Source organism: Labeo rohita, chromosome 7, assembly GCF_022985175.1.
Source record: "Labeo rohita strain BAU-BD-2019 chromosome 7, IGBB_LRoh.1.0, whole genome shotgun sequence".
NCBI lineage: Eukaryota > Metazoa > Chordata > Actinopteri > Cypriniformes > Cyprinidae > Labeo > Labeo rohita.
Window position 1 is genome coordinate 28,731,626 of NC_066875.1, and position 14,636 is coordinate 28,746,261.

Here is a 14,636-nt window from a genome sequence, read left to right on the forward strand (position 1 = left end):
GATGCACATTCACTTTCTAACACAGTCGACACGCTTCAGTCTGTCGTCAATAGGACAAATAGAGTGAAAGAATGTTCGCTCTGATGCGTTTGGTTTAAACAGTGTTTATTCAGATATCAGAAGGATCCAAGCATAAGGAACAAGTGGATAGTTTATTTTTAATGGCATCCCGGATCGTGTCAGAGGATTGTTTGGAGGATTTTGTTTTGTAAATGAGGCACAGTGTCATGGAGAGTTCACAAAGAAACATTTGTTGAGAGATGAAGTGTTATTAGATCTGACTGCAGCTGCATCACAAAGCGTAAGTAAATGCTTCGTCTGGAAATTAACCTTTTATTATGATCATGTTGTCAAAACACTCACATGCAATAGCGAGGAAGCACTGATACGGTTTTCTACGAAATGACATTAGCCAATCATAACAGTGGCCGATTACTGACAAGCCCTAAAGGACCCGCCCCTTAAAACAGGTTGCGGGAGGGTCAGAATGATTCATTTTTCCACATATTTATTTGCTTTTTTGTGCAAAAAAAATGTATTGGCATTATAAGTAAACCTCAAGGAATATATTAAAATAATTTTAAAAAATCCATGTCGTGACCCCTTTAATTGGATGCAAGTGAATGATGAGAATTTAAGTAAATGCAATTGTTAAGAACAATACATAGTTGCATATTTCAGTATGATATTGCATTATAGTGTCGGATTACTTTCATGATCAATCATTGGTGTGATTTTTGGAGTACGTGTGCACATCCCTCGAGCTTGAGTTTGGCACCAGAGAGGGAATTGTGAGGGGTCAGCAGCCTCTTAACGGTAACATGGATTAACTACCACCACTTTTATTTCATGCAATCATCGATCTGTATTAACAACGAACTATAATTTTACATAGAGCTACATAAAACAAACATGGTATACATATACATACATGTATAACAAAAACAACTTCAAATCGTTGACATTTAAGGTTTGTTTATCCTGTAAACAGTGGCCTGATTTAAGCCACAGACTTTTATCCTGTCGGTCACTGCCCCTCCCCCTAAGATCCCCTCCTCCAGCTGGCCGTGTGTGCTCCGATCATAACAGAAACGTAAACAACCGCCTGAGAGAGAGAGAGAGACAGATAGACAGAGGGGTGGGGGTGGAAGGTGAGAGGTCACTGTGTCACTGGTTGGAAGGGATTGTAGTGGACATCTCTATCTTTTCGTCCTGGAAAGAGCGCAGAGGCCTGTGAGTTTCCCGGCTAATTCCATATGAGCAGAGTTCTGACTTGAGAACAGCCAGACGTCACAACAGAGACTAACACTACTGCTAGTCAGCATGACCTACATGTGTGATATTTGTGTGTCAGTGTGCGTGAGAGATTGAGGATGAGAAGGCTCTCTCTCTCACCGACAGACAGAAAACTCCACTGAACCTGCTGAACTCAGCTACTACCGTGCCGCATCTTTTAACCTCATGTGTGCACTAACACACGCAACTTAATCAAACCATCAGCACTAAGCTCACCATCATGATAAACTTTAATGGATGTAATTTATCTCTAAAATCCAGGTAGATTAAAGTTGGATTAAATATACATAAATGGTAAAGCAATATTTACATGTTTGCTAGACATTCCTTTATTTCACACATCCAAATATTTGAAGCACCACTGAGCATCATTGGCAGCATGCTAAAGCTATTAGCACTTAGAGTGCTGCTAATAGCAGAAAACTGAGTATGGCAGGCTTCCTTTCAGCTGCTCCTCTAACAGGAACTATCCGGCTTCCCAGTCTGCTGTGAGCAGAGAGGTGATCTAAGGTCTCACACACACGGCTGCTGAATTACTGATATCTTTATGTCTCAGAGAGGAAAACATAGAAGTAAGTATGTTTTCCCACTCTTTAGATAGTTGTTTCAAAAGAGGAGTTCACTTCCAGAACAAAAATTTACAGATAATGTGCTCACCGCGTTGTCGTCAAAGATGTTCATGCCTTTCTTTCTTCAGTCATAAAGAAATTCTGTTTTTGGAGGAAAACATTTGAGGAATTATCTCCATATAGTGGACTTCAATGGTGCTCACAAGTTTGAACGTCCAAAATGCAGTTTAAACGCAGCTTCGAAAGGCTCTAAACGACCCTAGCTGAGGAATTAGGGTCTTGTCTAGCGAAACGATCGGTCATTTTCGTTTACACATAAACAAATAAAAATGTATATACTTTTTAACTTCAAATGCTCATCTTGTCTAGCTCTGTGATGCACATGTGTACTCTGTGTAATCCGGGTCAATGCGTTTACGGTATGTCGAAAAAATTCCCATCTCATTTTCTCCTCCAACTTCAAAATCATCCGACATACCCTAAAACCGTATTGACCCGGATTACACAGAGTACGCATGCGCATCGCAGAGCTAGACAAGACGAGCATCTGAGGATAAAAAGTATATACATTTTATTTATAAGAGCCTTTTAAAGCTACATTTAAACTGCATTTTGGACGTTTAAACTCGCGGGCACCATTGAAGTCCACTATATGGAGATAATTCCTGAAATGTTTTCCTCAAAAAATATAATTTCTTTACAACTGAAGAAAAAAAGGCATGAACATCTTGGATGACAACGGGGTGAGTACATTATCTGTAAATGTTTGTTTTGGAAGTGAACTACTTTAAATGTTGGGGTGGCAGACATGACTTCTATTATTTAGTTAAGGCTTGCAGTTTTTCAAGTTTCAAAACGAGAAAACAAAGTGTGTGTATGTGTAATCCTATAAAATATTATATGATGTATAACTCAAATTTTAACTTGCACAGAAAAAAAAAAGTTTAATTTTTCCATTACAGCAGTCCTACAAGTGTCACATAAACCTTCAGAAATCATTCTAATATGCTGATTTGGTGCCCAAGAAACATTTCTTATTTCATCTTATTTTTGTCTTAATATTTTTGTGAAAAACATATACAGTAGCCAACATTTGAAGTGGATCAAAACCTTTCATCAAAGTTGTCCAAAACAACCAAAACAATACCCATTCTTGTCTTAGGACAACTTTGAGGATTTTTTTGATCCACTTCAAATGTTGACTACTGTATACACACACTACCAGTCAAAAGTGTTTGAACAGTGAGATTTCTAGTGTTTTTTAAAGAAGTCTCTTCTACTCACCAAGCCTGCATTTATTTGATCCAAAGTACAGCAAAAACATTTTTTTTATATTTTTATTATTTCAAATAACTGTGTTCTATTTAAACATATTTTAAAATGTAATTTATTCCTGTGATTTAAAGCTGAATTTTTACCATCATTACTCCAGTCACATGATCCTTCAGAAATCATTCTGATATTCTGATTTGCTGCTCAAAAAAAAACAAAAAAACAATTACTATTATTATTATTTTTCAGGTTTCTTTGATGAATAGAAAGTTCAGAAGAACAGTATTTACCTGAAAAAGTAATCTTTTGTAATATTATAAATCTCTTTATCTTCACTTTTGATCAATTTAAAGCATCCTTGCTAAATACAAGTATTAATTTCTATAATTAAAAAAAAAAAAAGAATTATACTGACTCCAAGCTTTTGACTCCAGTTGTTTAAAAAAAAATGTTTCTTGAACAGCAAATCAGCATATCAAAATGATTTCTGAAGGATCATGTGACACTGAAGATTAGAATAATGTTGCTGAAAATTTTGAAAATTTCCTGATCACAGGAATAAATTACACTTTAAAACGGTAAAAATGTTTCAAAATGTTATTGTTTTTGCTGTACTTTGGATAAAATAAATGCAGGCTTGGTGAGCAGAAGGGACTTCTTTAAAAAAAAAAAAAACATTAAAAACTGTACTGTTCAAAAACTTTTGACTGGTAGTGCATATATGCACACTTAACACATTCTAAGTAAATCGAAGAAAAAGGAAATGCTATAATTACTAGTCCGCTCCGTCTTCATAAACAGGAAAACAGTCACCTTCATTGGGACTGCGAGTATTTTGCAGACCTAATAGAATGTTTATGCACCAAAACCACAGACAAAGATCCTTCCATTGTTTGAGCATTGGCCTAGATGTAGGCTAAACCAAAACAGAATCATCTAACAGCACCAAAGCAGCAGTTGTGAGCCATTCTCAGAGATTGCAGCTTGGTAAAAACAGCTGGGCTTTTTGCCAGTGGTGCTATGGCTCATTTTCATTTCTCTTTGAAGGTGATTACCACCATTGTGTTTGGATCTCTTCCCCTCCTCCCAATTCCATCCAATTTCCCTTCATATGTAGATGAACAAAGATTCACACACACTGATGTGCATGCACATTCACATGAACAGTCACGTAAAACCAAGAGACCAAATTCACCCCGTCCAAACTCAGTTTAGTGTGGCACTGTTGTTAATCTAAAATTACCTGACAGATTTTACATAAACCAAATGAACTCCCAAAAAAGCTCAAAAAGCTAAATTACAGTATTGCACTAAAATTACAGCTCATTCTAAAACAACCCCCTCTGCTGGTCTATTGGCAAATGTAAATTATTTTTCCTCACCAGGTGAAATTCTAGTGATTTGTCTGCTATAACTGCTTCATTTCATCAGGTATTGCTTCAGTATTGTAGCTGTATTTATGTATCAATAATCTCCATCATCAGTGTATAAATTGCAAGATATTCCTATTAGTGACCAACTTTATTATTGGCAAATCACAATCTCTTTTCCACAAGGTTTGCCAGCACCAGTGCCAAATACCCGGTTCTATTCCACATAGACGTACTGTGTGCCAACCAGCATGCCAAATGCAGATCTGGATATCAGTTATCACATCGACAGGCCTAACCTTTAGAGCTCTGCTCAAAATGAAGGGCAAGGAGCACAAGCTGAGACACTCCACTCATCCTATGCATGTCTGCTCAAATCGTCAATCCATTTAATAGTCCCTAGAGTTATGATCAACAATGAAATTTGAGTGTGAATCATGAACAACTTCAAGTTAAAACTTCAAGCTTGAGTTAAATTCACAACAGAGAGAAAAATAGCAACTTATAACAAATATAACAATCAAATATATCAAATATATCAATCACAAGATGTATATAAACTTAAAAAAAAACAAAAAAAAAACAACACAGTCAGTTAATTATATTATATATGATTATTTTGGAGTAATCAAAAAACTTGTTTTGTTCTTTTCTGTAAAGGCCAGGTCCTGAAAATTAACAATTATATTGTAACCTGTTGTGTGTGTGTGTGTGTGTGTGTGCAAGGAAATTAAAGGCATACTTCAACCAAAAATGAAAACTCACCCTCATGTCATTCTAAACCCGTAAGACCTTCGTTCATCAACACAAAGATATTTTTGATGAAATCCGAGAGCTTTCTGACCCTCCATAAACAGCAAGGGAACTACCACGTTCAAGGCACAGAATTGTAGGAAGGGCATTGTTAATACTATTCATGAGAGTACTACGATGCATTGGGTTTAAAACGACATGAGAGTAATTAATGACAGAATTTTCATTTTTGGGTGAACTATCCCTTTAACTGGTCAAATAACTATTAATTCTGTATACAAGAATCTATTCCAACAGTAACACTGAAAAGTCCAGCACACCAAACGCAACTACATCCAGACAAAACTGCATTCAGAACGTAAACACTCTTACTTAATGATTGGATTAATTGTTATTTGTCCTCCTAAACCAGTCTACTTAAAGCTTCCCAGGAAATGACATTTAAGGTCATAATGTCTACATGGTTTCATCACTCCACTGATTAGTTGTATGAACTGAAGAATGGATATGTCAATAAACAACAGAGTGACATAGAATATGCTTCAGTACCATTCAAAAGCACATTTATTTGATCCAAAATACAGCAAAAACAGTAAAATTGTGAATTTAAAATATTTAAAATAACTGTTTTCTATATGAATATATTTTAAAATGGAATTTATTCCTGTGATCAAAGTAAATTTTCAGCATCATTACTTTATAAGCATCATTACATTATAAATTAGTCTTCAGTGTCACATGATCCTTCAGAAATTATTCTAATAAGCTGATTTGCCTTTCAAGAAATGTTTGTTATTATTATTATTCATATTTAAAACAGTACATTTTTTACATTTTTACATAGAGTTTTTTTTCATGATTCAGAATTTATCTGAAATAAAAAGCTTTTGTAACATTATACACTATACCATTCAAAAGCTTGGAATCAGTTTTTTTTTTTTTTTTTTAAAAACTGACAGAAATGAATAACTTTAGCAAGGATGCTGTAAATTGATCAAAAGTGATGCTAAAGACATTTCTAATGTTACAAACGATTTCTATTTCAGATAAATGCCATTCTTCTTAACTTTCTATTCACCAAAGAAACCTGAAAAAAATTCTACTCAGCTGTTTTCAACATAACAACGACGATAATAATAATAATAAATGTTTTTTGAGCAGCAAATCAGAATATTAGAGTGATTTCTAAAGGAATGATGCTAAAAATTCAGCTTTAAAATCACACAAATAAATTACGTTTTAAAATATATTCAATAAGATTAAAAAAAAAAACATTAAAAACTTACTGTAGTTGTGTACATACCTTTTTACAAATTAATGTCCATGATCTTTTATAAGAACTAGATAAGGACTTAAAATTAAAGACACATACTTTGCAGCTGGTGAAATATTACAGATCTGAGCACAACCAAAAAAACTATATTTGCTATTGAAATTTATCTCTGGAAATCATACTTTTTTTTTTTCCACATTTTTCCCATGCCATTGGGAGCCACTGGAGTTTTGAATACAAATTTCACATGTATGTTGAAAACACCTGGGCATTAATAACAAAATGCTCTGCAGAAAAACCAATAATAAATGCTGCCATATATGTACGCAAGTACGTGTGTAAATATACACACACACTGTAAGTACACGTGAAGCTAAACAAATCTACGTCCCATACTGGAAGTACAGTATAGCCGCTGCTGCAGATGCATGTCGTTAAGAGCATGTCTCAACATGCAAAAACAAGGGTGGTGGTGAGGGGGATGGAGGCTGTGCAAAATAATCGTGTCAGCGTTTTTTATTTTCGCTGCCACAAGCAATGTGCACCAACAATGATCAATTCCAGGCAAAACTACTGACCCAAGAAAAGTCTGGGTTGAGTGACTATGCACACAGAAGCTATATATATTGTCCTCACAACATTTACTTAGCAATACAAACGCGTGTTTAACGCATGCGCTGCTACGCTATAAACATCATGAGCCATGCTGCACGTTTCACGACGTAACTACGCGCTTAACAGATTAATTACTACACATTTTGGATAATCGCAAAACTGAAGGAAGAAGCAGACCTGCGCAGGTCTATGGGATGCAGCGGTGTATGAAAAAAGCATGCCTCTGCACACTGGCTGTTTAAATGTGCGCGGCTGTACCCGGCTGCTGCTGCCCACGAGTTGTTTACCACCGCAAGCGCATCCAAGACACAGGCATTTCACTTCTGTACACTTTCATAAGAGGACAAAAACAGCTCTTTGCCTATAAATAACGACTACACCGTCCATGACACTCAGGACGAGTAACTCACCTCAGATTTTAACATACATAATCTGGTCAGCCCAAAACGTCGGTGTCCAAAACAAACAACTTTAATAGGTTAACCTATCGTTGTTATAATAGAGTAGGAAACGGTGAAATTAGTTGAACTGAGAGAGTTAACGTTAACATTACTCTAGTCACGACTCACTCAAGTGGAACCCATCTAGAACACAGCTAGGATTAGGATGGAGAGCCTTCAATTCCATTAACCCACACATATCCAGCAGCACTCACTTACTGGCCAATATTCGGACAGCGCTTACCAGATTGAGTTCTTTATTTTTAGCTGCAACGCGTTCGCCTCAGCCCCTTGCAATCCTTGAACCGCGGAAGGTAAAGGTCCTACTCCTGGGCCAGGCTGCTGCTGCTCATCAGCCATCACGACGCGACTCAGTTGAGACGAGGATGGAGATCTAACAAGTAGGCCTTAACCTGAACCTGGAGAATGCAGCTTTCCTCCGTAAATAGTACATCACGATCACCGCCTGTTGACTTCACGGACAAATCGGACTCGGCTCTAATAGATCACGCTGGTTCTTCATGGTTTGCTGTTGCAGTTGAGGTCACTAGTCCTGCGTGTGCATCAGGAGCAGGGAAACACTTCGAGCTGCTGCAGGTTCAGAGTCAGACACTAACGTTACCTACCTACTTGCTCACTGGCGACCACTGGGGAAGCTGATGCTGCCTGGACCGCGCATGCGCACTGCGTCACCAGCGGAAACCCACACGAGGGAGCTGCAGCGAGTTCACCTAGTTCAGAAGTCTAATCAATCACTGGTCTGAAGCGTAACTGCCTGTCACTAAGGATTGATAACATCCCTCTCATTGTTTCACAAGATTCCCACCGTTTTCAGTTGTTTGTCTTTTTTATCAGTCACGTTTAGAGTTCTTAGAGGTGGTGTTGGAGTTCCCTTGACATATTTTGCAGTTCATATTAGAGTATAACAAATTAATGGTCTGTAATACACATCATTCTTATCTTATCTTTGATGTATTTGCACGTACATTAAAGGCGCATTAAACGACGGCTTTTTTATGAAAGACAAAAAGCAAAACAAAACAGGAATTTAAAAAATCAGGTCTTTACACATTAAATCGCCTAATTAAACTGTATATGACATGGAAGTGTATTTAAATGATCTGACTTAAAATTAAAAGCCTCAGATGAAAACGGAAGGAGGGAAGGTAGACGCTGTTGCTTAGCAACGGCGTCTTTCTACTAACAAACATGGCAGACCGCACACCGAGAACCGCGCTACCGCCTGTAAGTCTGACGAAATAAAACTCTTTTCAAGTTATGCCGTTTAAATTACAATATCACCTAAGGTTCTCTGTTGTGTGTTAAATCAAATAATTTACGTTAAATCTCAATATAGACAGTTCTTCTATTGCTCGCTCGTTCGGAGTCAGACATTCACACTGCCAGTCAAAAGTTTTTGAACAGTAGGATTTTTAATGTTTATAAAGAAGCCTCTTCTGCTCACAAGTCTGCATTTATTTGATCCAAAGGACAGCAAAAACAGTGTTGAAATATTTTTACTATTCAAAATGACTGTTTTCATTTTAAAAATGTAATTTATTCCTGTGATTTCAAAGCTGAATTTTTAGCATCTCAAGTCACACGATGCTTCAAAAATCATTCTAATATTCTGATCTGTTGCTCAAAAACATTTAGTATTATTATGTTGAAAACAGATGAGTAGAATTTTTCAGGTTTCTTCGATGACTAGAAAATTTAGAACAACATTTATCTGAAATAGAAATATTTTGTAATATTGTATATGTCTTTATCATCACTTTTGATCAGTTTAAAGCATTATTGCTAAATAAAAGTATGAATTTATATAATTTGTTTCCCAAAAAAAATTCTTTCCCAAGCTTTTGAATGGTACAGTGTATAATGTTGCAAAAGCTTTTTATTTAAGATAAACGCTGATCTTTGGATCTTTCTATTCATCAAAGAATCTTGAAAAAAATGTACTCAACTGTTTTAAATATTGTTAATAATAATAAAAAATATTTACATTAGAATGATTTCTGAAGAATTATGTGACACTGAAGACTGGAGTAATGATGTTTAAAATTTAGCTTTGATCACAGGAATAAATTAAATTTTAAAATATATTCAAACAGAAAGCAGTTATGTTAAATAGTAAAAATGTTTCACAATATTACTCATTTTGCTGTATTTTGGATAAAATAAATGTAGGCTTGGTGAGCAAAAGAGAATTCCTTGAAAAACATCTTACTGTAACTGAAGATCTCCTATTTGACAAAGCAATAGCTGTCTTAAACTATCAAAATAGCTAAGAAATAGGAGAGAGAGTGAATAATACCTGCAATAATATTTATACTTTCTTTCCAATCAGTTAAAAAAGCCTCAAACATCTTATTCAGAAAGGCCTTCAAGACCGAGACCTCAGAGTAGGTCTTCCTCCGCTCCTTCAAAGAAACCACCACAAATGGACCTCTTAGCCAAAGAAGAAGAATACAAGTATTTATGGATTTATTACTTAAATGCACATTAGTTTATCTATGCTGCTTTAAATTAATTGACTGCAGAACAGTTGCTATAAAGAATTAAGGATTGAAAATCACATGACAGTATGTTTAACATCTAACTGCTTGCAACTCTGATACTCCTTAGACGTCTCAACGCAGAGCTAGAAGCAAAAACAGCAGAACTTGTCCGGGAAGCAGAGAAAGTTATGGTAAGACTAGAAAAACATGAAAAACAACACATGAGATTCTTATAAAAAAGATTTCAGTGAATAAGGGCTGTGCTTTTAGCCTGTAACTTTTAATGTACAGTTTATATAATGTGATATGTCTAATGTTGCAACAAATCTAGACACTAATGGATGTCTTTTTGCTTTTTTTAGAGGGATCAAAATGAGGTGCTCTCCAAACCAATCTCTTCCCACATCTCCATTGATACTGACTGTGATTTTGAAGTTTCTAGGTAATGGTTCTCACAATTTGACATAAACATAAGCAACATCTTTTGCTGTCTGCCAGCATAACTTTTTGTTTGTCTTATTAGGAAGGCAGATAGAAAAAAAGAATCTACATCTAAGCAGCCCCCTACAATGGTACAACTCAAACAAAAATGATATGAATCAGTCCAAATGTGGATTAAATACAAGAAACCATTAGTTACAGAAACATATTTCCGTTGTGTTATGTAGATCATGAGAAACAAGAACTACTCTGCAAAATCTTCGAAGCCAAACAAGCCTGGATCAGGAAGTAGAAATAATCCACAGTAAGTGTATTCTCAAAACTTTTATTCAAAGAAATGTCTAAATAAAATAATAAAAATCTTGTTTAAGTAATGAAATCCCATGAAATTGTGACTTTTGTTTGTATAAGATGTTTGGGTAGCGTCAACAGTTTCTTCCGATTATAGAAAAGCGCCACAGACTGTGGTTGATGATGTTGCTATTCCCGAAGACTTTGGGGATTTCTCACTTGCTAAGACAATTAGCAAAATTGAGGACAGAGTTAGTGATGATCTCACTGAGGAACATTTACAGGATGACATCATGCCCATTGCTGGAGATGAGATGGGCGCAGGTGGGTTACAAAGGACAAATACCTTCAAATATTGACTCTGCTAGGCTGTTATACTATTTGCATTATTACTTGCCTAATCATTCCATATTTACAGAAGCTCAGATCAGATTCCTAAAGGCTAAACTTCGAGTAATGCAGGAAGAATTGAACAGATTCGCATATGAATGCAACAAGAAGGTAAGAAGTTTGAGATGTGTTCAAGGGTAGTTCAAATCAACCTAGCTTAAAATCTCTTTTGCGTGTCTTGAAGGATGATGAAAACAGCACTTTAAGCAGCAAACTGAAGGACTTGGAGGAGGAAAGGGCAAGATTGCAGAGGACTACAAATGTCCAACAGACTCAAGTTGAGAAGCAAAGAGCTTTAGCTGAAGAATCGAGTAGGAAATGTGAAGGACTGCAACAGCAAGTGGCAGCACTGCAAAAGGTATTTAAATTGTTCTTCCCGTGAACTACTGAAAAAAGTGACTTTATGACTGAACAGGTGTTACTGATTTCTTTGATCATTTTTTGTCATTTATTTTAAACCTCTACTTATTTCCTGTAGGAAATGTATAGTATATATATATGCCATAATTCCTGTTAATTAGAGCTGTGCCAGTATCAAGAGCCGTGGAATCCTTGGCATGGGCCCTTTAACCTGATTAGTCCCCTCTGTGTAAAGTGAGACAACGCCACAGCTGCTCAGAGACCAGAGCACACTTAGGCTTCTGGGACAGATATCTTTGGAACTCACCCTTCCCCTTATGATAGGGACATGGAAACTGAAAAAGGATAAATAACAGTAGAGTTAGATAAAAAAAAAAATCAGAATCAGAATAGGCTATATCATGGAAAAAAACATTTTAAGCTTTTGAAAAAAGTTTTAGGTTAAAAGCATTTCTTGCTCCTTCAAAGATCCAACTTTTTTAACAAACAGTATTTTCAACGTCTGCATCTGAAAACACAATCTGCATAATGTTTTCTTAAGGTATATGTAAATGCCTGTGTGTATACAATCTAGGAGTTGGAAAGCATGAAGAGGACCCACAAGCAGGCAGCCAGTACCCACAGTGCAACAGAGGTGCGGTTGAACAGAGCTCTGGAGGAAGTTGAGAGGACTAAAACACAACTCAACAAACTCAAACAGAGCAGTAAGGTAATGACAACTCAGATGTGACATTTTATGTAAAGCAAAACCTTGTGTTCAAATGTTTTTTTGGATTTAGATTTAGTTTTGTTTTGGTTTTTTTCTATTTTTGTACCCCACCTAAGGATTCAACCAGTCAGGAGCAACAAAAGATTGAAAGCTTACAAGCTGAGAACAGAAAACTGGAACGACAGAAGGCTGAGCTCATTGTGGGTTTTAAAAAGCAACTTAAGCTAATAGATATTTTAAAACGACAAAAGGTAAGAAATCGGTTTCTTCACAATTACTTGAATCTGTCATTTCCAATTAAAGTAATATTATACAGGTGCTGGTCAACGAATTAGAATAATTTGAAATAGTGCAATCATTAAATTCTTTGAATGCATTGTTTGTGCAGAAAGAAAATCAGGTGTTCACCGCACCTGTCCTACTCGTTAGAGTAATCACAGAACTCGTTACCTGTAAACAATTTGCTCAGCTGACCTTTCCAAAAGGCCCATTTAGGCCATTTAACTGTGAGATTGTTGTTTCATTGAATTAGAATAAAGGAGAAACCGTTTCATTGAATTAGAATAATTTTTATTATAATTAGAATCATCACTTTCTCAGTATTTTGTGGCTGCCCCCTTGGCTTGTATGACTGCCTTAAGTCTCCGCGGCATCGATTTGACCAGCTTGTCGCAAGTTTCCGCACTCACAGCTTCCCAGGCAGTGGCGATGTTCTGCTTCAGTTGGTCCAGCGTAGTCGGCTTTCTGTCGCGAATTTTCCGCTTGACGATGGCCCAAAGGTTTTCAATGACATTGAGGTCACGAGTTGGCCGGCCATGGCAAAACTTCAAGCTGTTTTCTAGTGAACCAATCTTTGGTCGACTTTGCTGCATGAGCCGGTGCAAGATCCTGTTGAAATATGAAGTCTTCTTCGCTGAACTGTTCCTCAACAGTCGGAATCAGGAACGTTTCCAGAACATCTTGATATACGGCAGCATTGACAGTCTTCTTGAGGAAGCAGAGTTTCCCTACACCCCGAGCGGACATGCATCCCCAGACCATAATGCTCTGGGGAAACTTGACGGATCTTTTCACGCACTCGTGGTTGTAGGTTTCGCCACCACGACGCCAGACACGAGGACCTTGGTCACCGAAGGAGATGCAGAAGCGTGATTCGTCACTGAAGACCACTTTCTGCCAGTCTTCAGCAGTCCACTCGCCGTGTTGTTTGGCCCACTTCAGCCGTTTCTGCATTTGTTTCTTGTTCAGCATCGGTTTTACTGCTGGAACGCGAGATTTGAAGCCGAGTTCGCGCAGACGACGGTAAGTGGTTGATCTGGAGATGTCAGCGCCGGTCTGCTTGTTCCACAAGTAGGTGAGCTCAGAAGTGGACTTGAACCGGTTGCTGACTGCGATCTTTCTCAGCTGCTTGTTGTCGCGAGCAGAAGTTTTTCGGACGCCGGAACAGTTGGTGCGCTTGCTGCAGTTTTTCTTGAGAGCTTTGCAGACGGAAGACTGGCTGATGCCGAGCTGCTCAGCAATTTTAGTTTGCCTCAAGCCTTGTTGGCGAAGGGCTTGAATTTGAGCCACTATTCCGGTTGAGAGGTCGTGCTGCTTACCCATGATTGATTTTACTACTTAGAAACTCTACTCAACCCTGACTTTATACTGCACAGTGAACACTCTTCACAGAAAACAAAAATTCTAGCATTTATTCTAATTCAATGAAACGGTTTCTCCTTTATTCTAATTCAATGAAACAACAATCTCACAGTTAAATGGCCTAAATGGGCCTTTTGGAAAGGTCAGCTGAGCAAATTGTTTACAGGTAACGAGTTCTGTGATTACTCTAACGAGTAGGACAGGTGCGGTGAACACCTGATTTTCTTTCTGCACAAACAATGCATTCAAAGAATTTAATGATTGCACTATTTCAAATTATTCTAATTCGTTGACCAGCACCTGTACCTCACTAACTGCACTAAAGCATTTTATGTTTATGGCTTTATTTTTAAAGATGCATTTTGAAGCAGCCAAGCTGTTGTCCTTCACTGAAGAGGAGTTCATGAAAGCTCTGGATTGGGGAAAGGATGGAGTCTCATAGGTTTCTGTTTTGCATTTTGTAAATAGATTAAAAATAAAATTAATGTGTACAACAAACAACTTAAATTTCATTCCCTGTTAAACGGGCCTGGATGGGCTAAACGGGAGCACTGGGAGAATTCCCAGTGGGCCGTCTATTTTGTTGGCCGCTATGGCCAGTGTTGTCATGCCACTGGGTTAAAATATGGATGCTCTCCCTAGGCTGCCTGCACTCAAAGCAGCCCCCTCTTTTTATTTATTATTGCAGCCTGCAGGTTAATGATAACGTCACGTA

The 14,636-nt window shown here is 37.2% G+C and overlaps 2 protein-coding genes across 4 annotated transcripts in view; one reads left to right on the top strand and one right to left on the bottom strand.

The window, feature by feature from the left end:
* rfx7a (regulatory factor X7a) overlaps positions 1-7,958 on the bottom strand; it is a 32,609-nt gene extending 24,651 nt beyond the window's left edge. Inside the window, exon 1 of the mRNA XM_051115237.1 lies at positions 7,833-7,958. Within this exon, the coding sequence (XP_050971194.1) occupies positions 7,833-7,948 (116 nt within the window). The 5' untranslated portion in view covers positions 7,949-7,958. The remainder of the gene's footprint in view (positions 1-7,832) is intronic.
* Positions 1,132-14,444, top strand: tex9 (testis expressed 9). 3 transcript variants are annotated; one of them, XM_051115240.1, is made up of 12 exons: positions 1,132-1,233; positions 9,939-10,063; positions 10,217-10,280; positions 10,452-10,531; positions 10,613-10,661; positions 10,758-10,834; positions 10,979-11,145; positions 11,240-11,322; positions 11,396-11,569; positions 12,146-12,280; positions 12,397-12,531; positions 14,277-14,444. In XM_051115240.1, exons 2-12 carry the CDS (start codon positions 10,032-10,034, stop codon positions 14,361-14,363), a joined length of 1,083 nt encoding a protein of 360 aa, XP_050971197.1. In that variant the 5' UTR covers positions 1,132-1,233; positions 9,939-10,031; the 3' UTR covers positions 14,364-14,444. The 3 variants fall into 3 exon arrangements, with proteins under 3 accessions (XP_050971197.1, XP_050971195.1, XP_050971196.1); XM_051115238.1 differs by lacking the exon at positions 1,132-1,233 and adding an exon at positions 8,223-8,346; XM_051115239.1 differs by lacking the exon at positions 1,132-1,233 and adding an exon at positions 8,380-8,833.
* Positions 14,445-14,636: the final 192 nt, after the last annotated feature.

Bases quoted from the DNA above. Each gene is read 5' to 3' on its own strand.
- tex9 (XM_051115238.1), top strand. From the start codon at position 8,248: ATGCTGCCTGGACCGCGCATGCGCACTGCGTCACCAGCGGAAACCCAC. The intron at 10,064-10,216 runs GTATTTATGGAT...GATACTCCTTAG, and splicing joins GCCAAAGAAGAAGAATACAA to ACGTCTCAACGCAGAGCTAG. The intron at 10,281-10,451 runs GTAAGACTAGAA...TGCTTTTTTTAG, and splicing joins GGGAAGCAGAGAAAGTTATG to AGGGATCAAAATGAGGTGCT.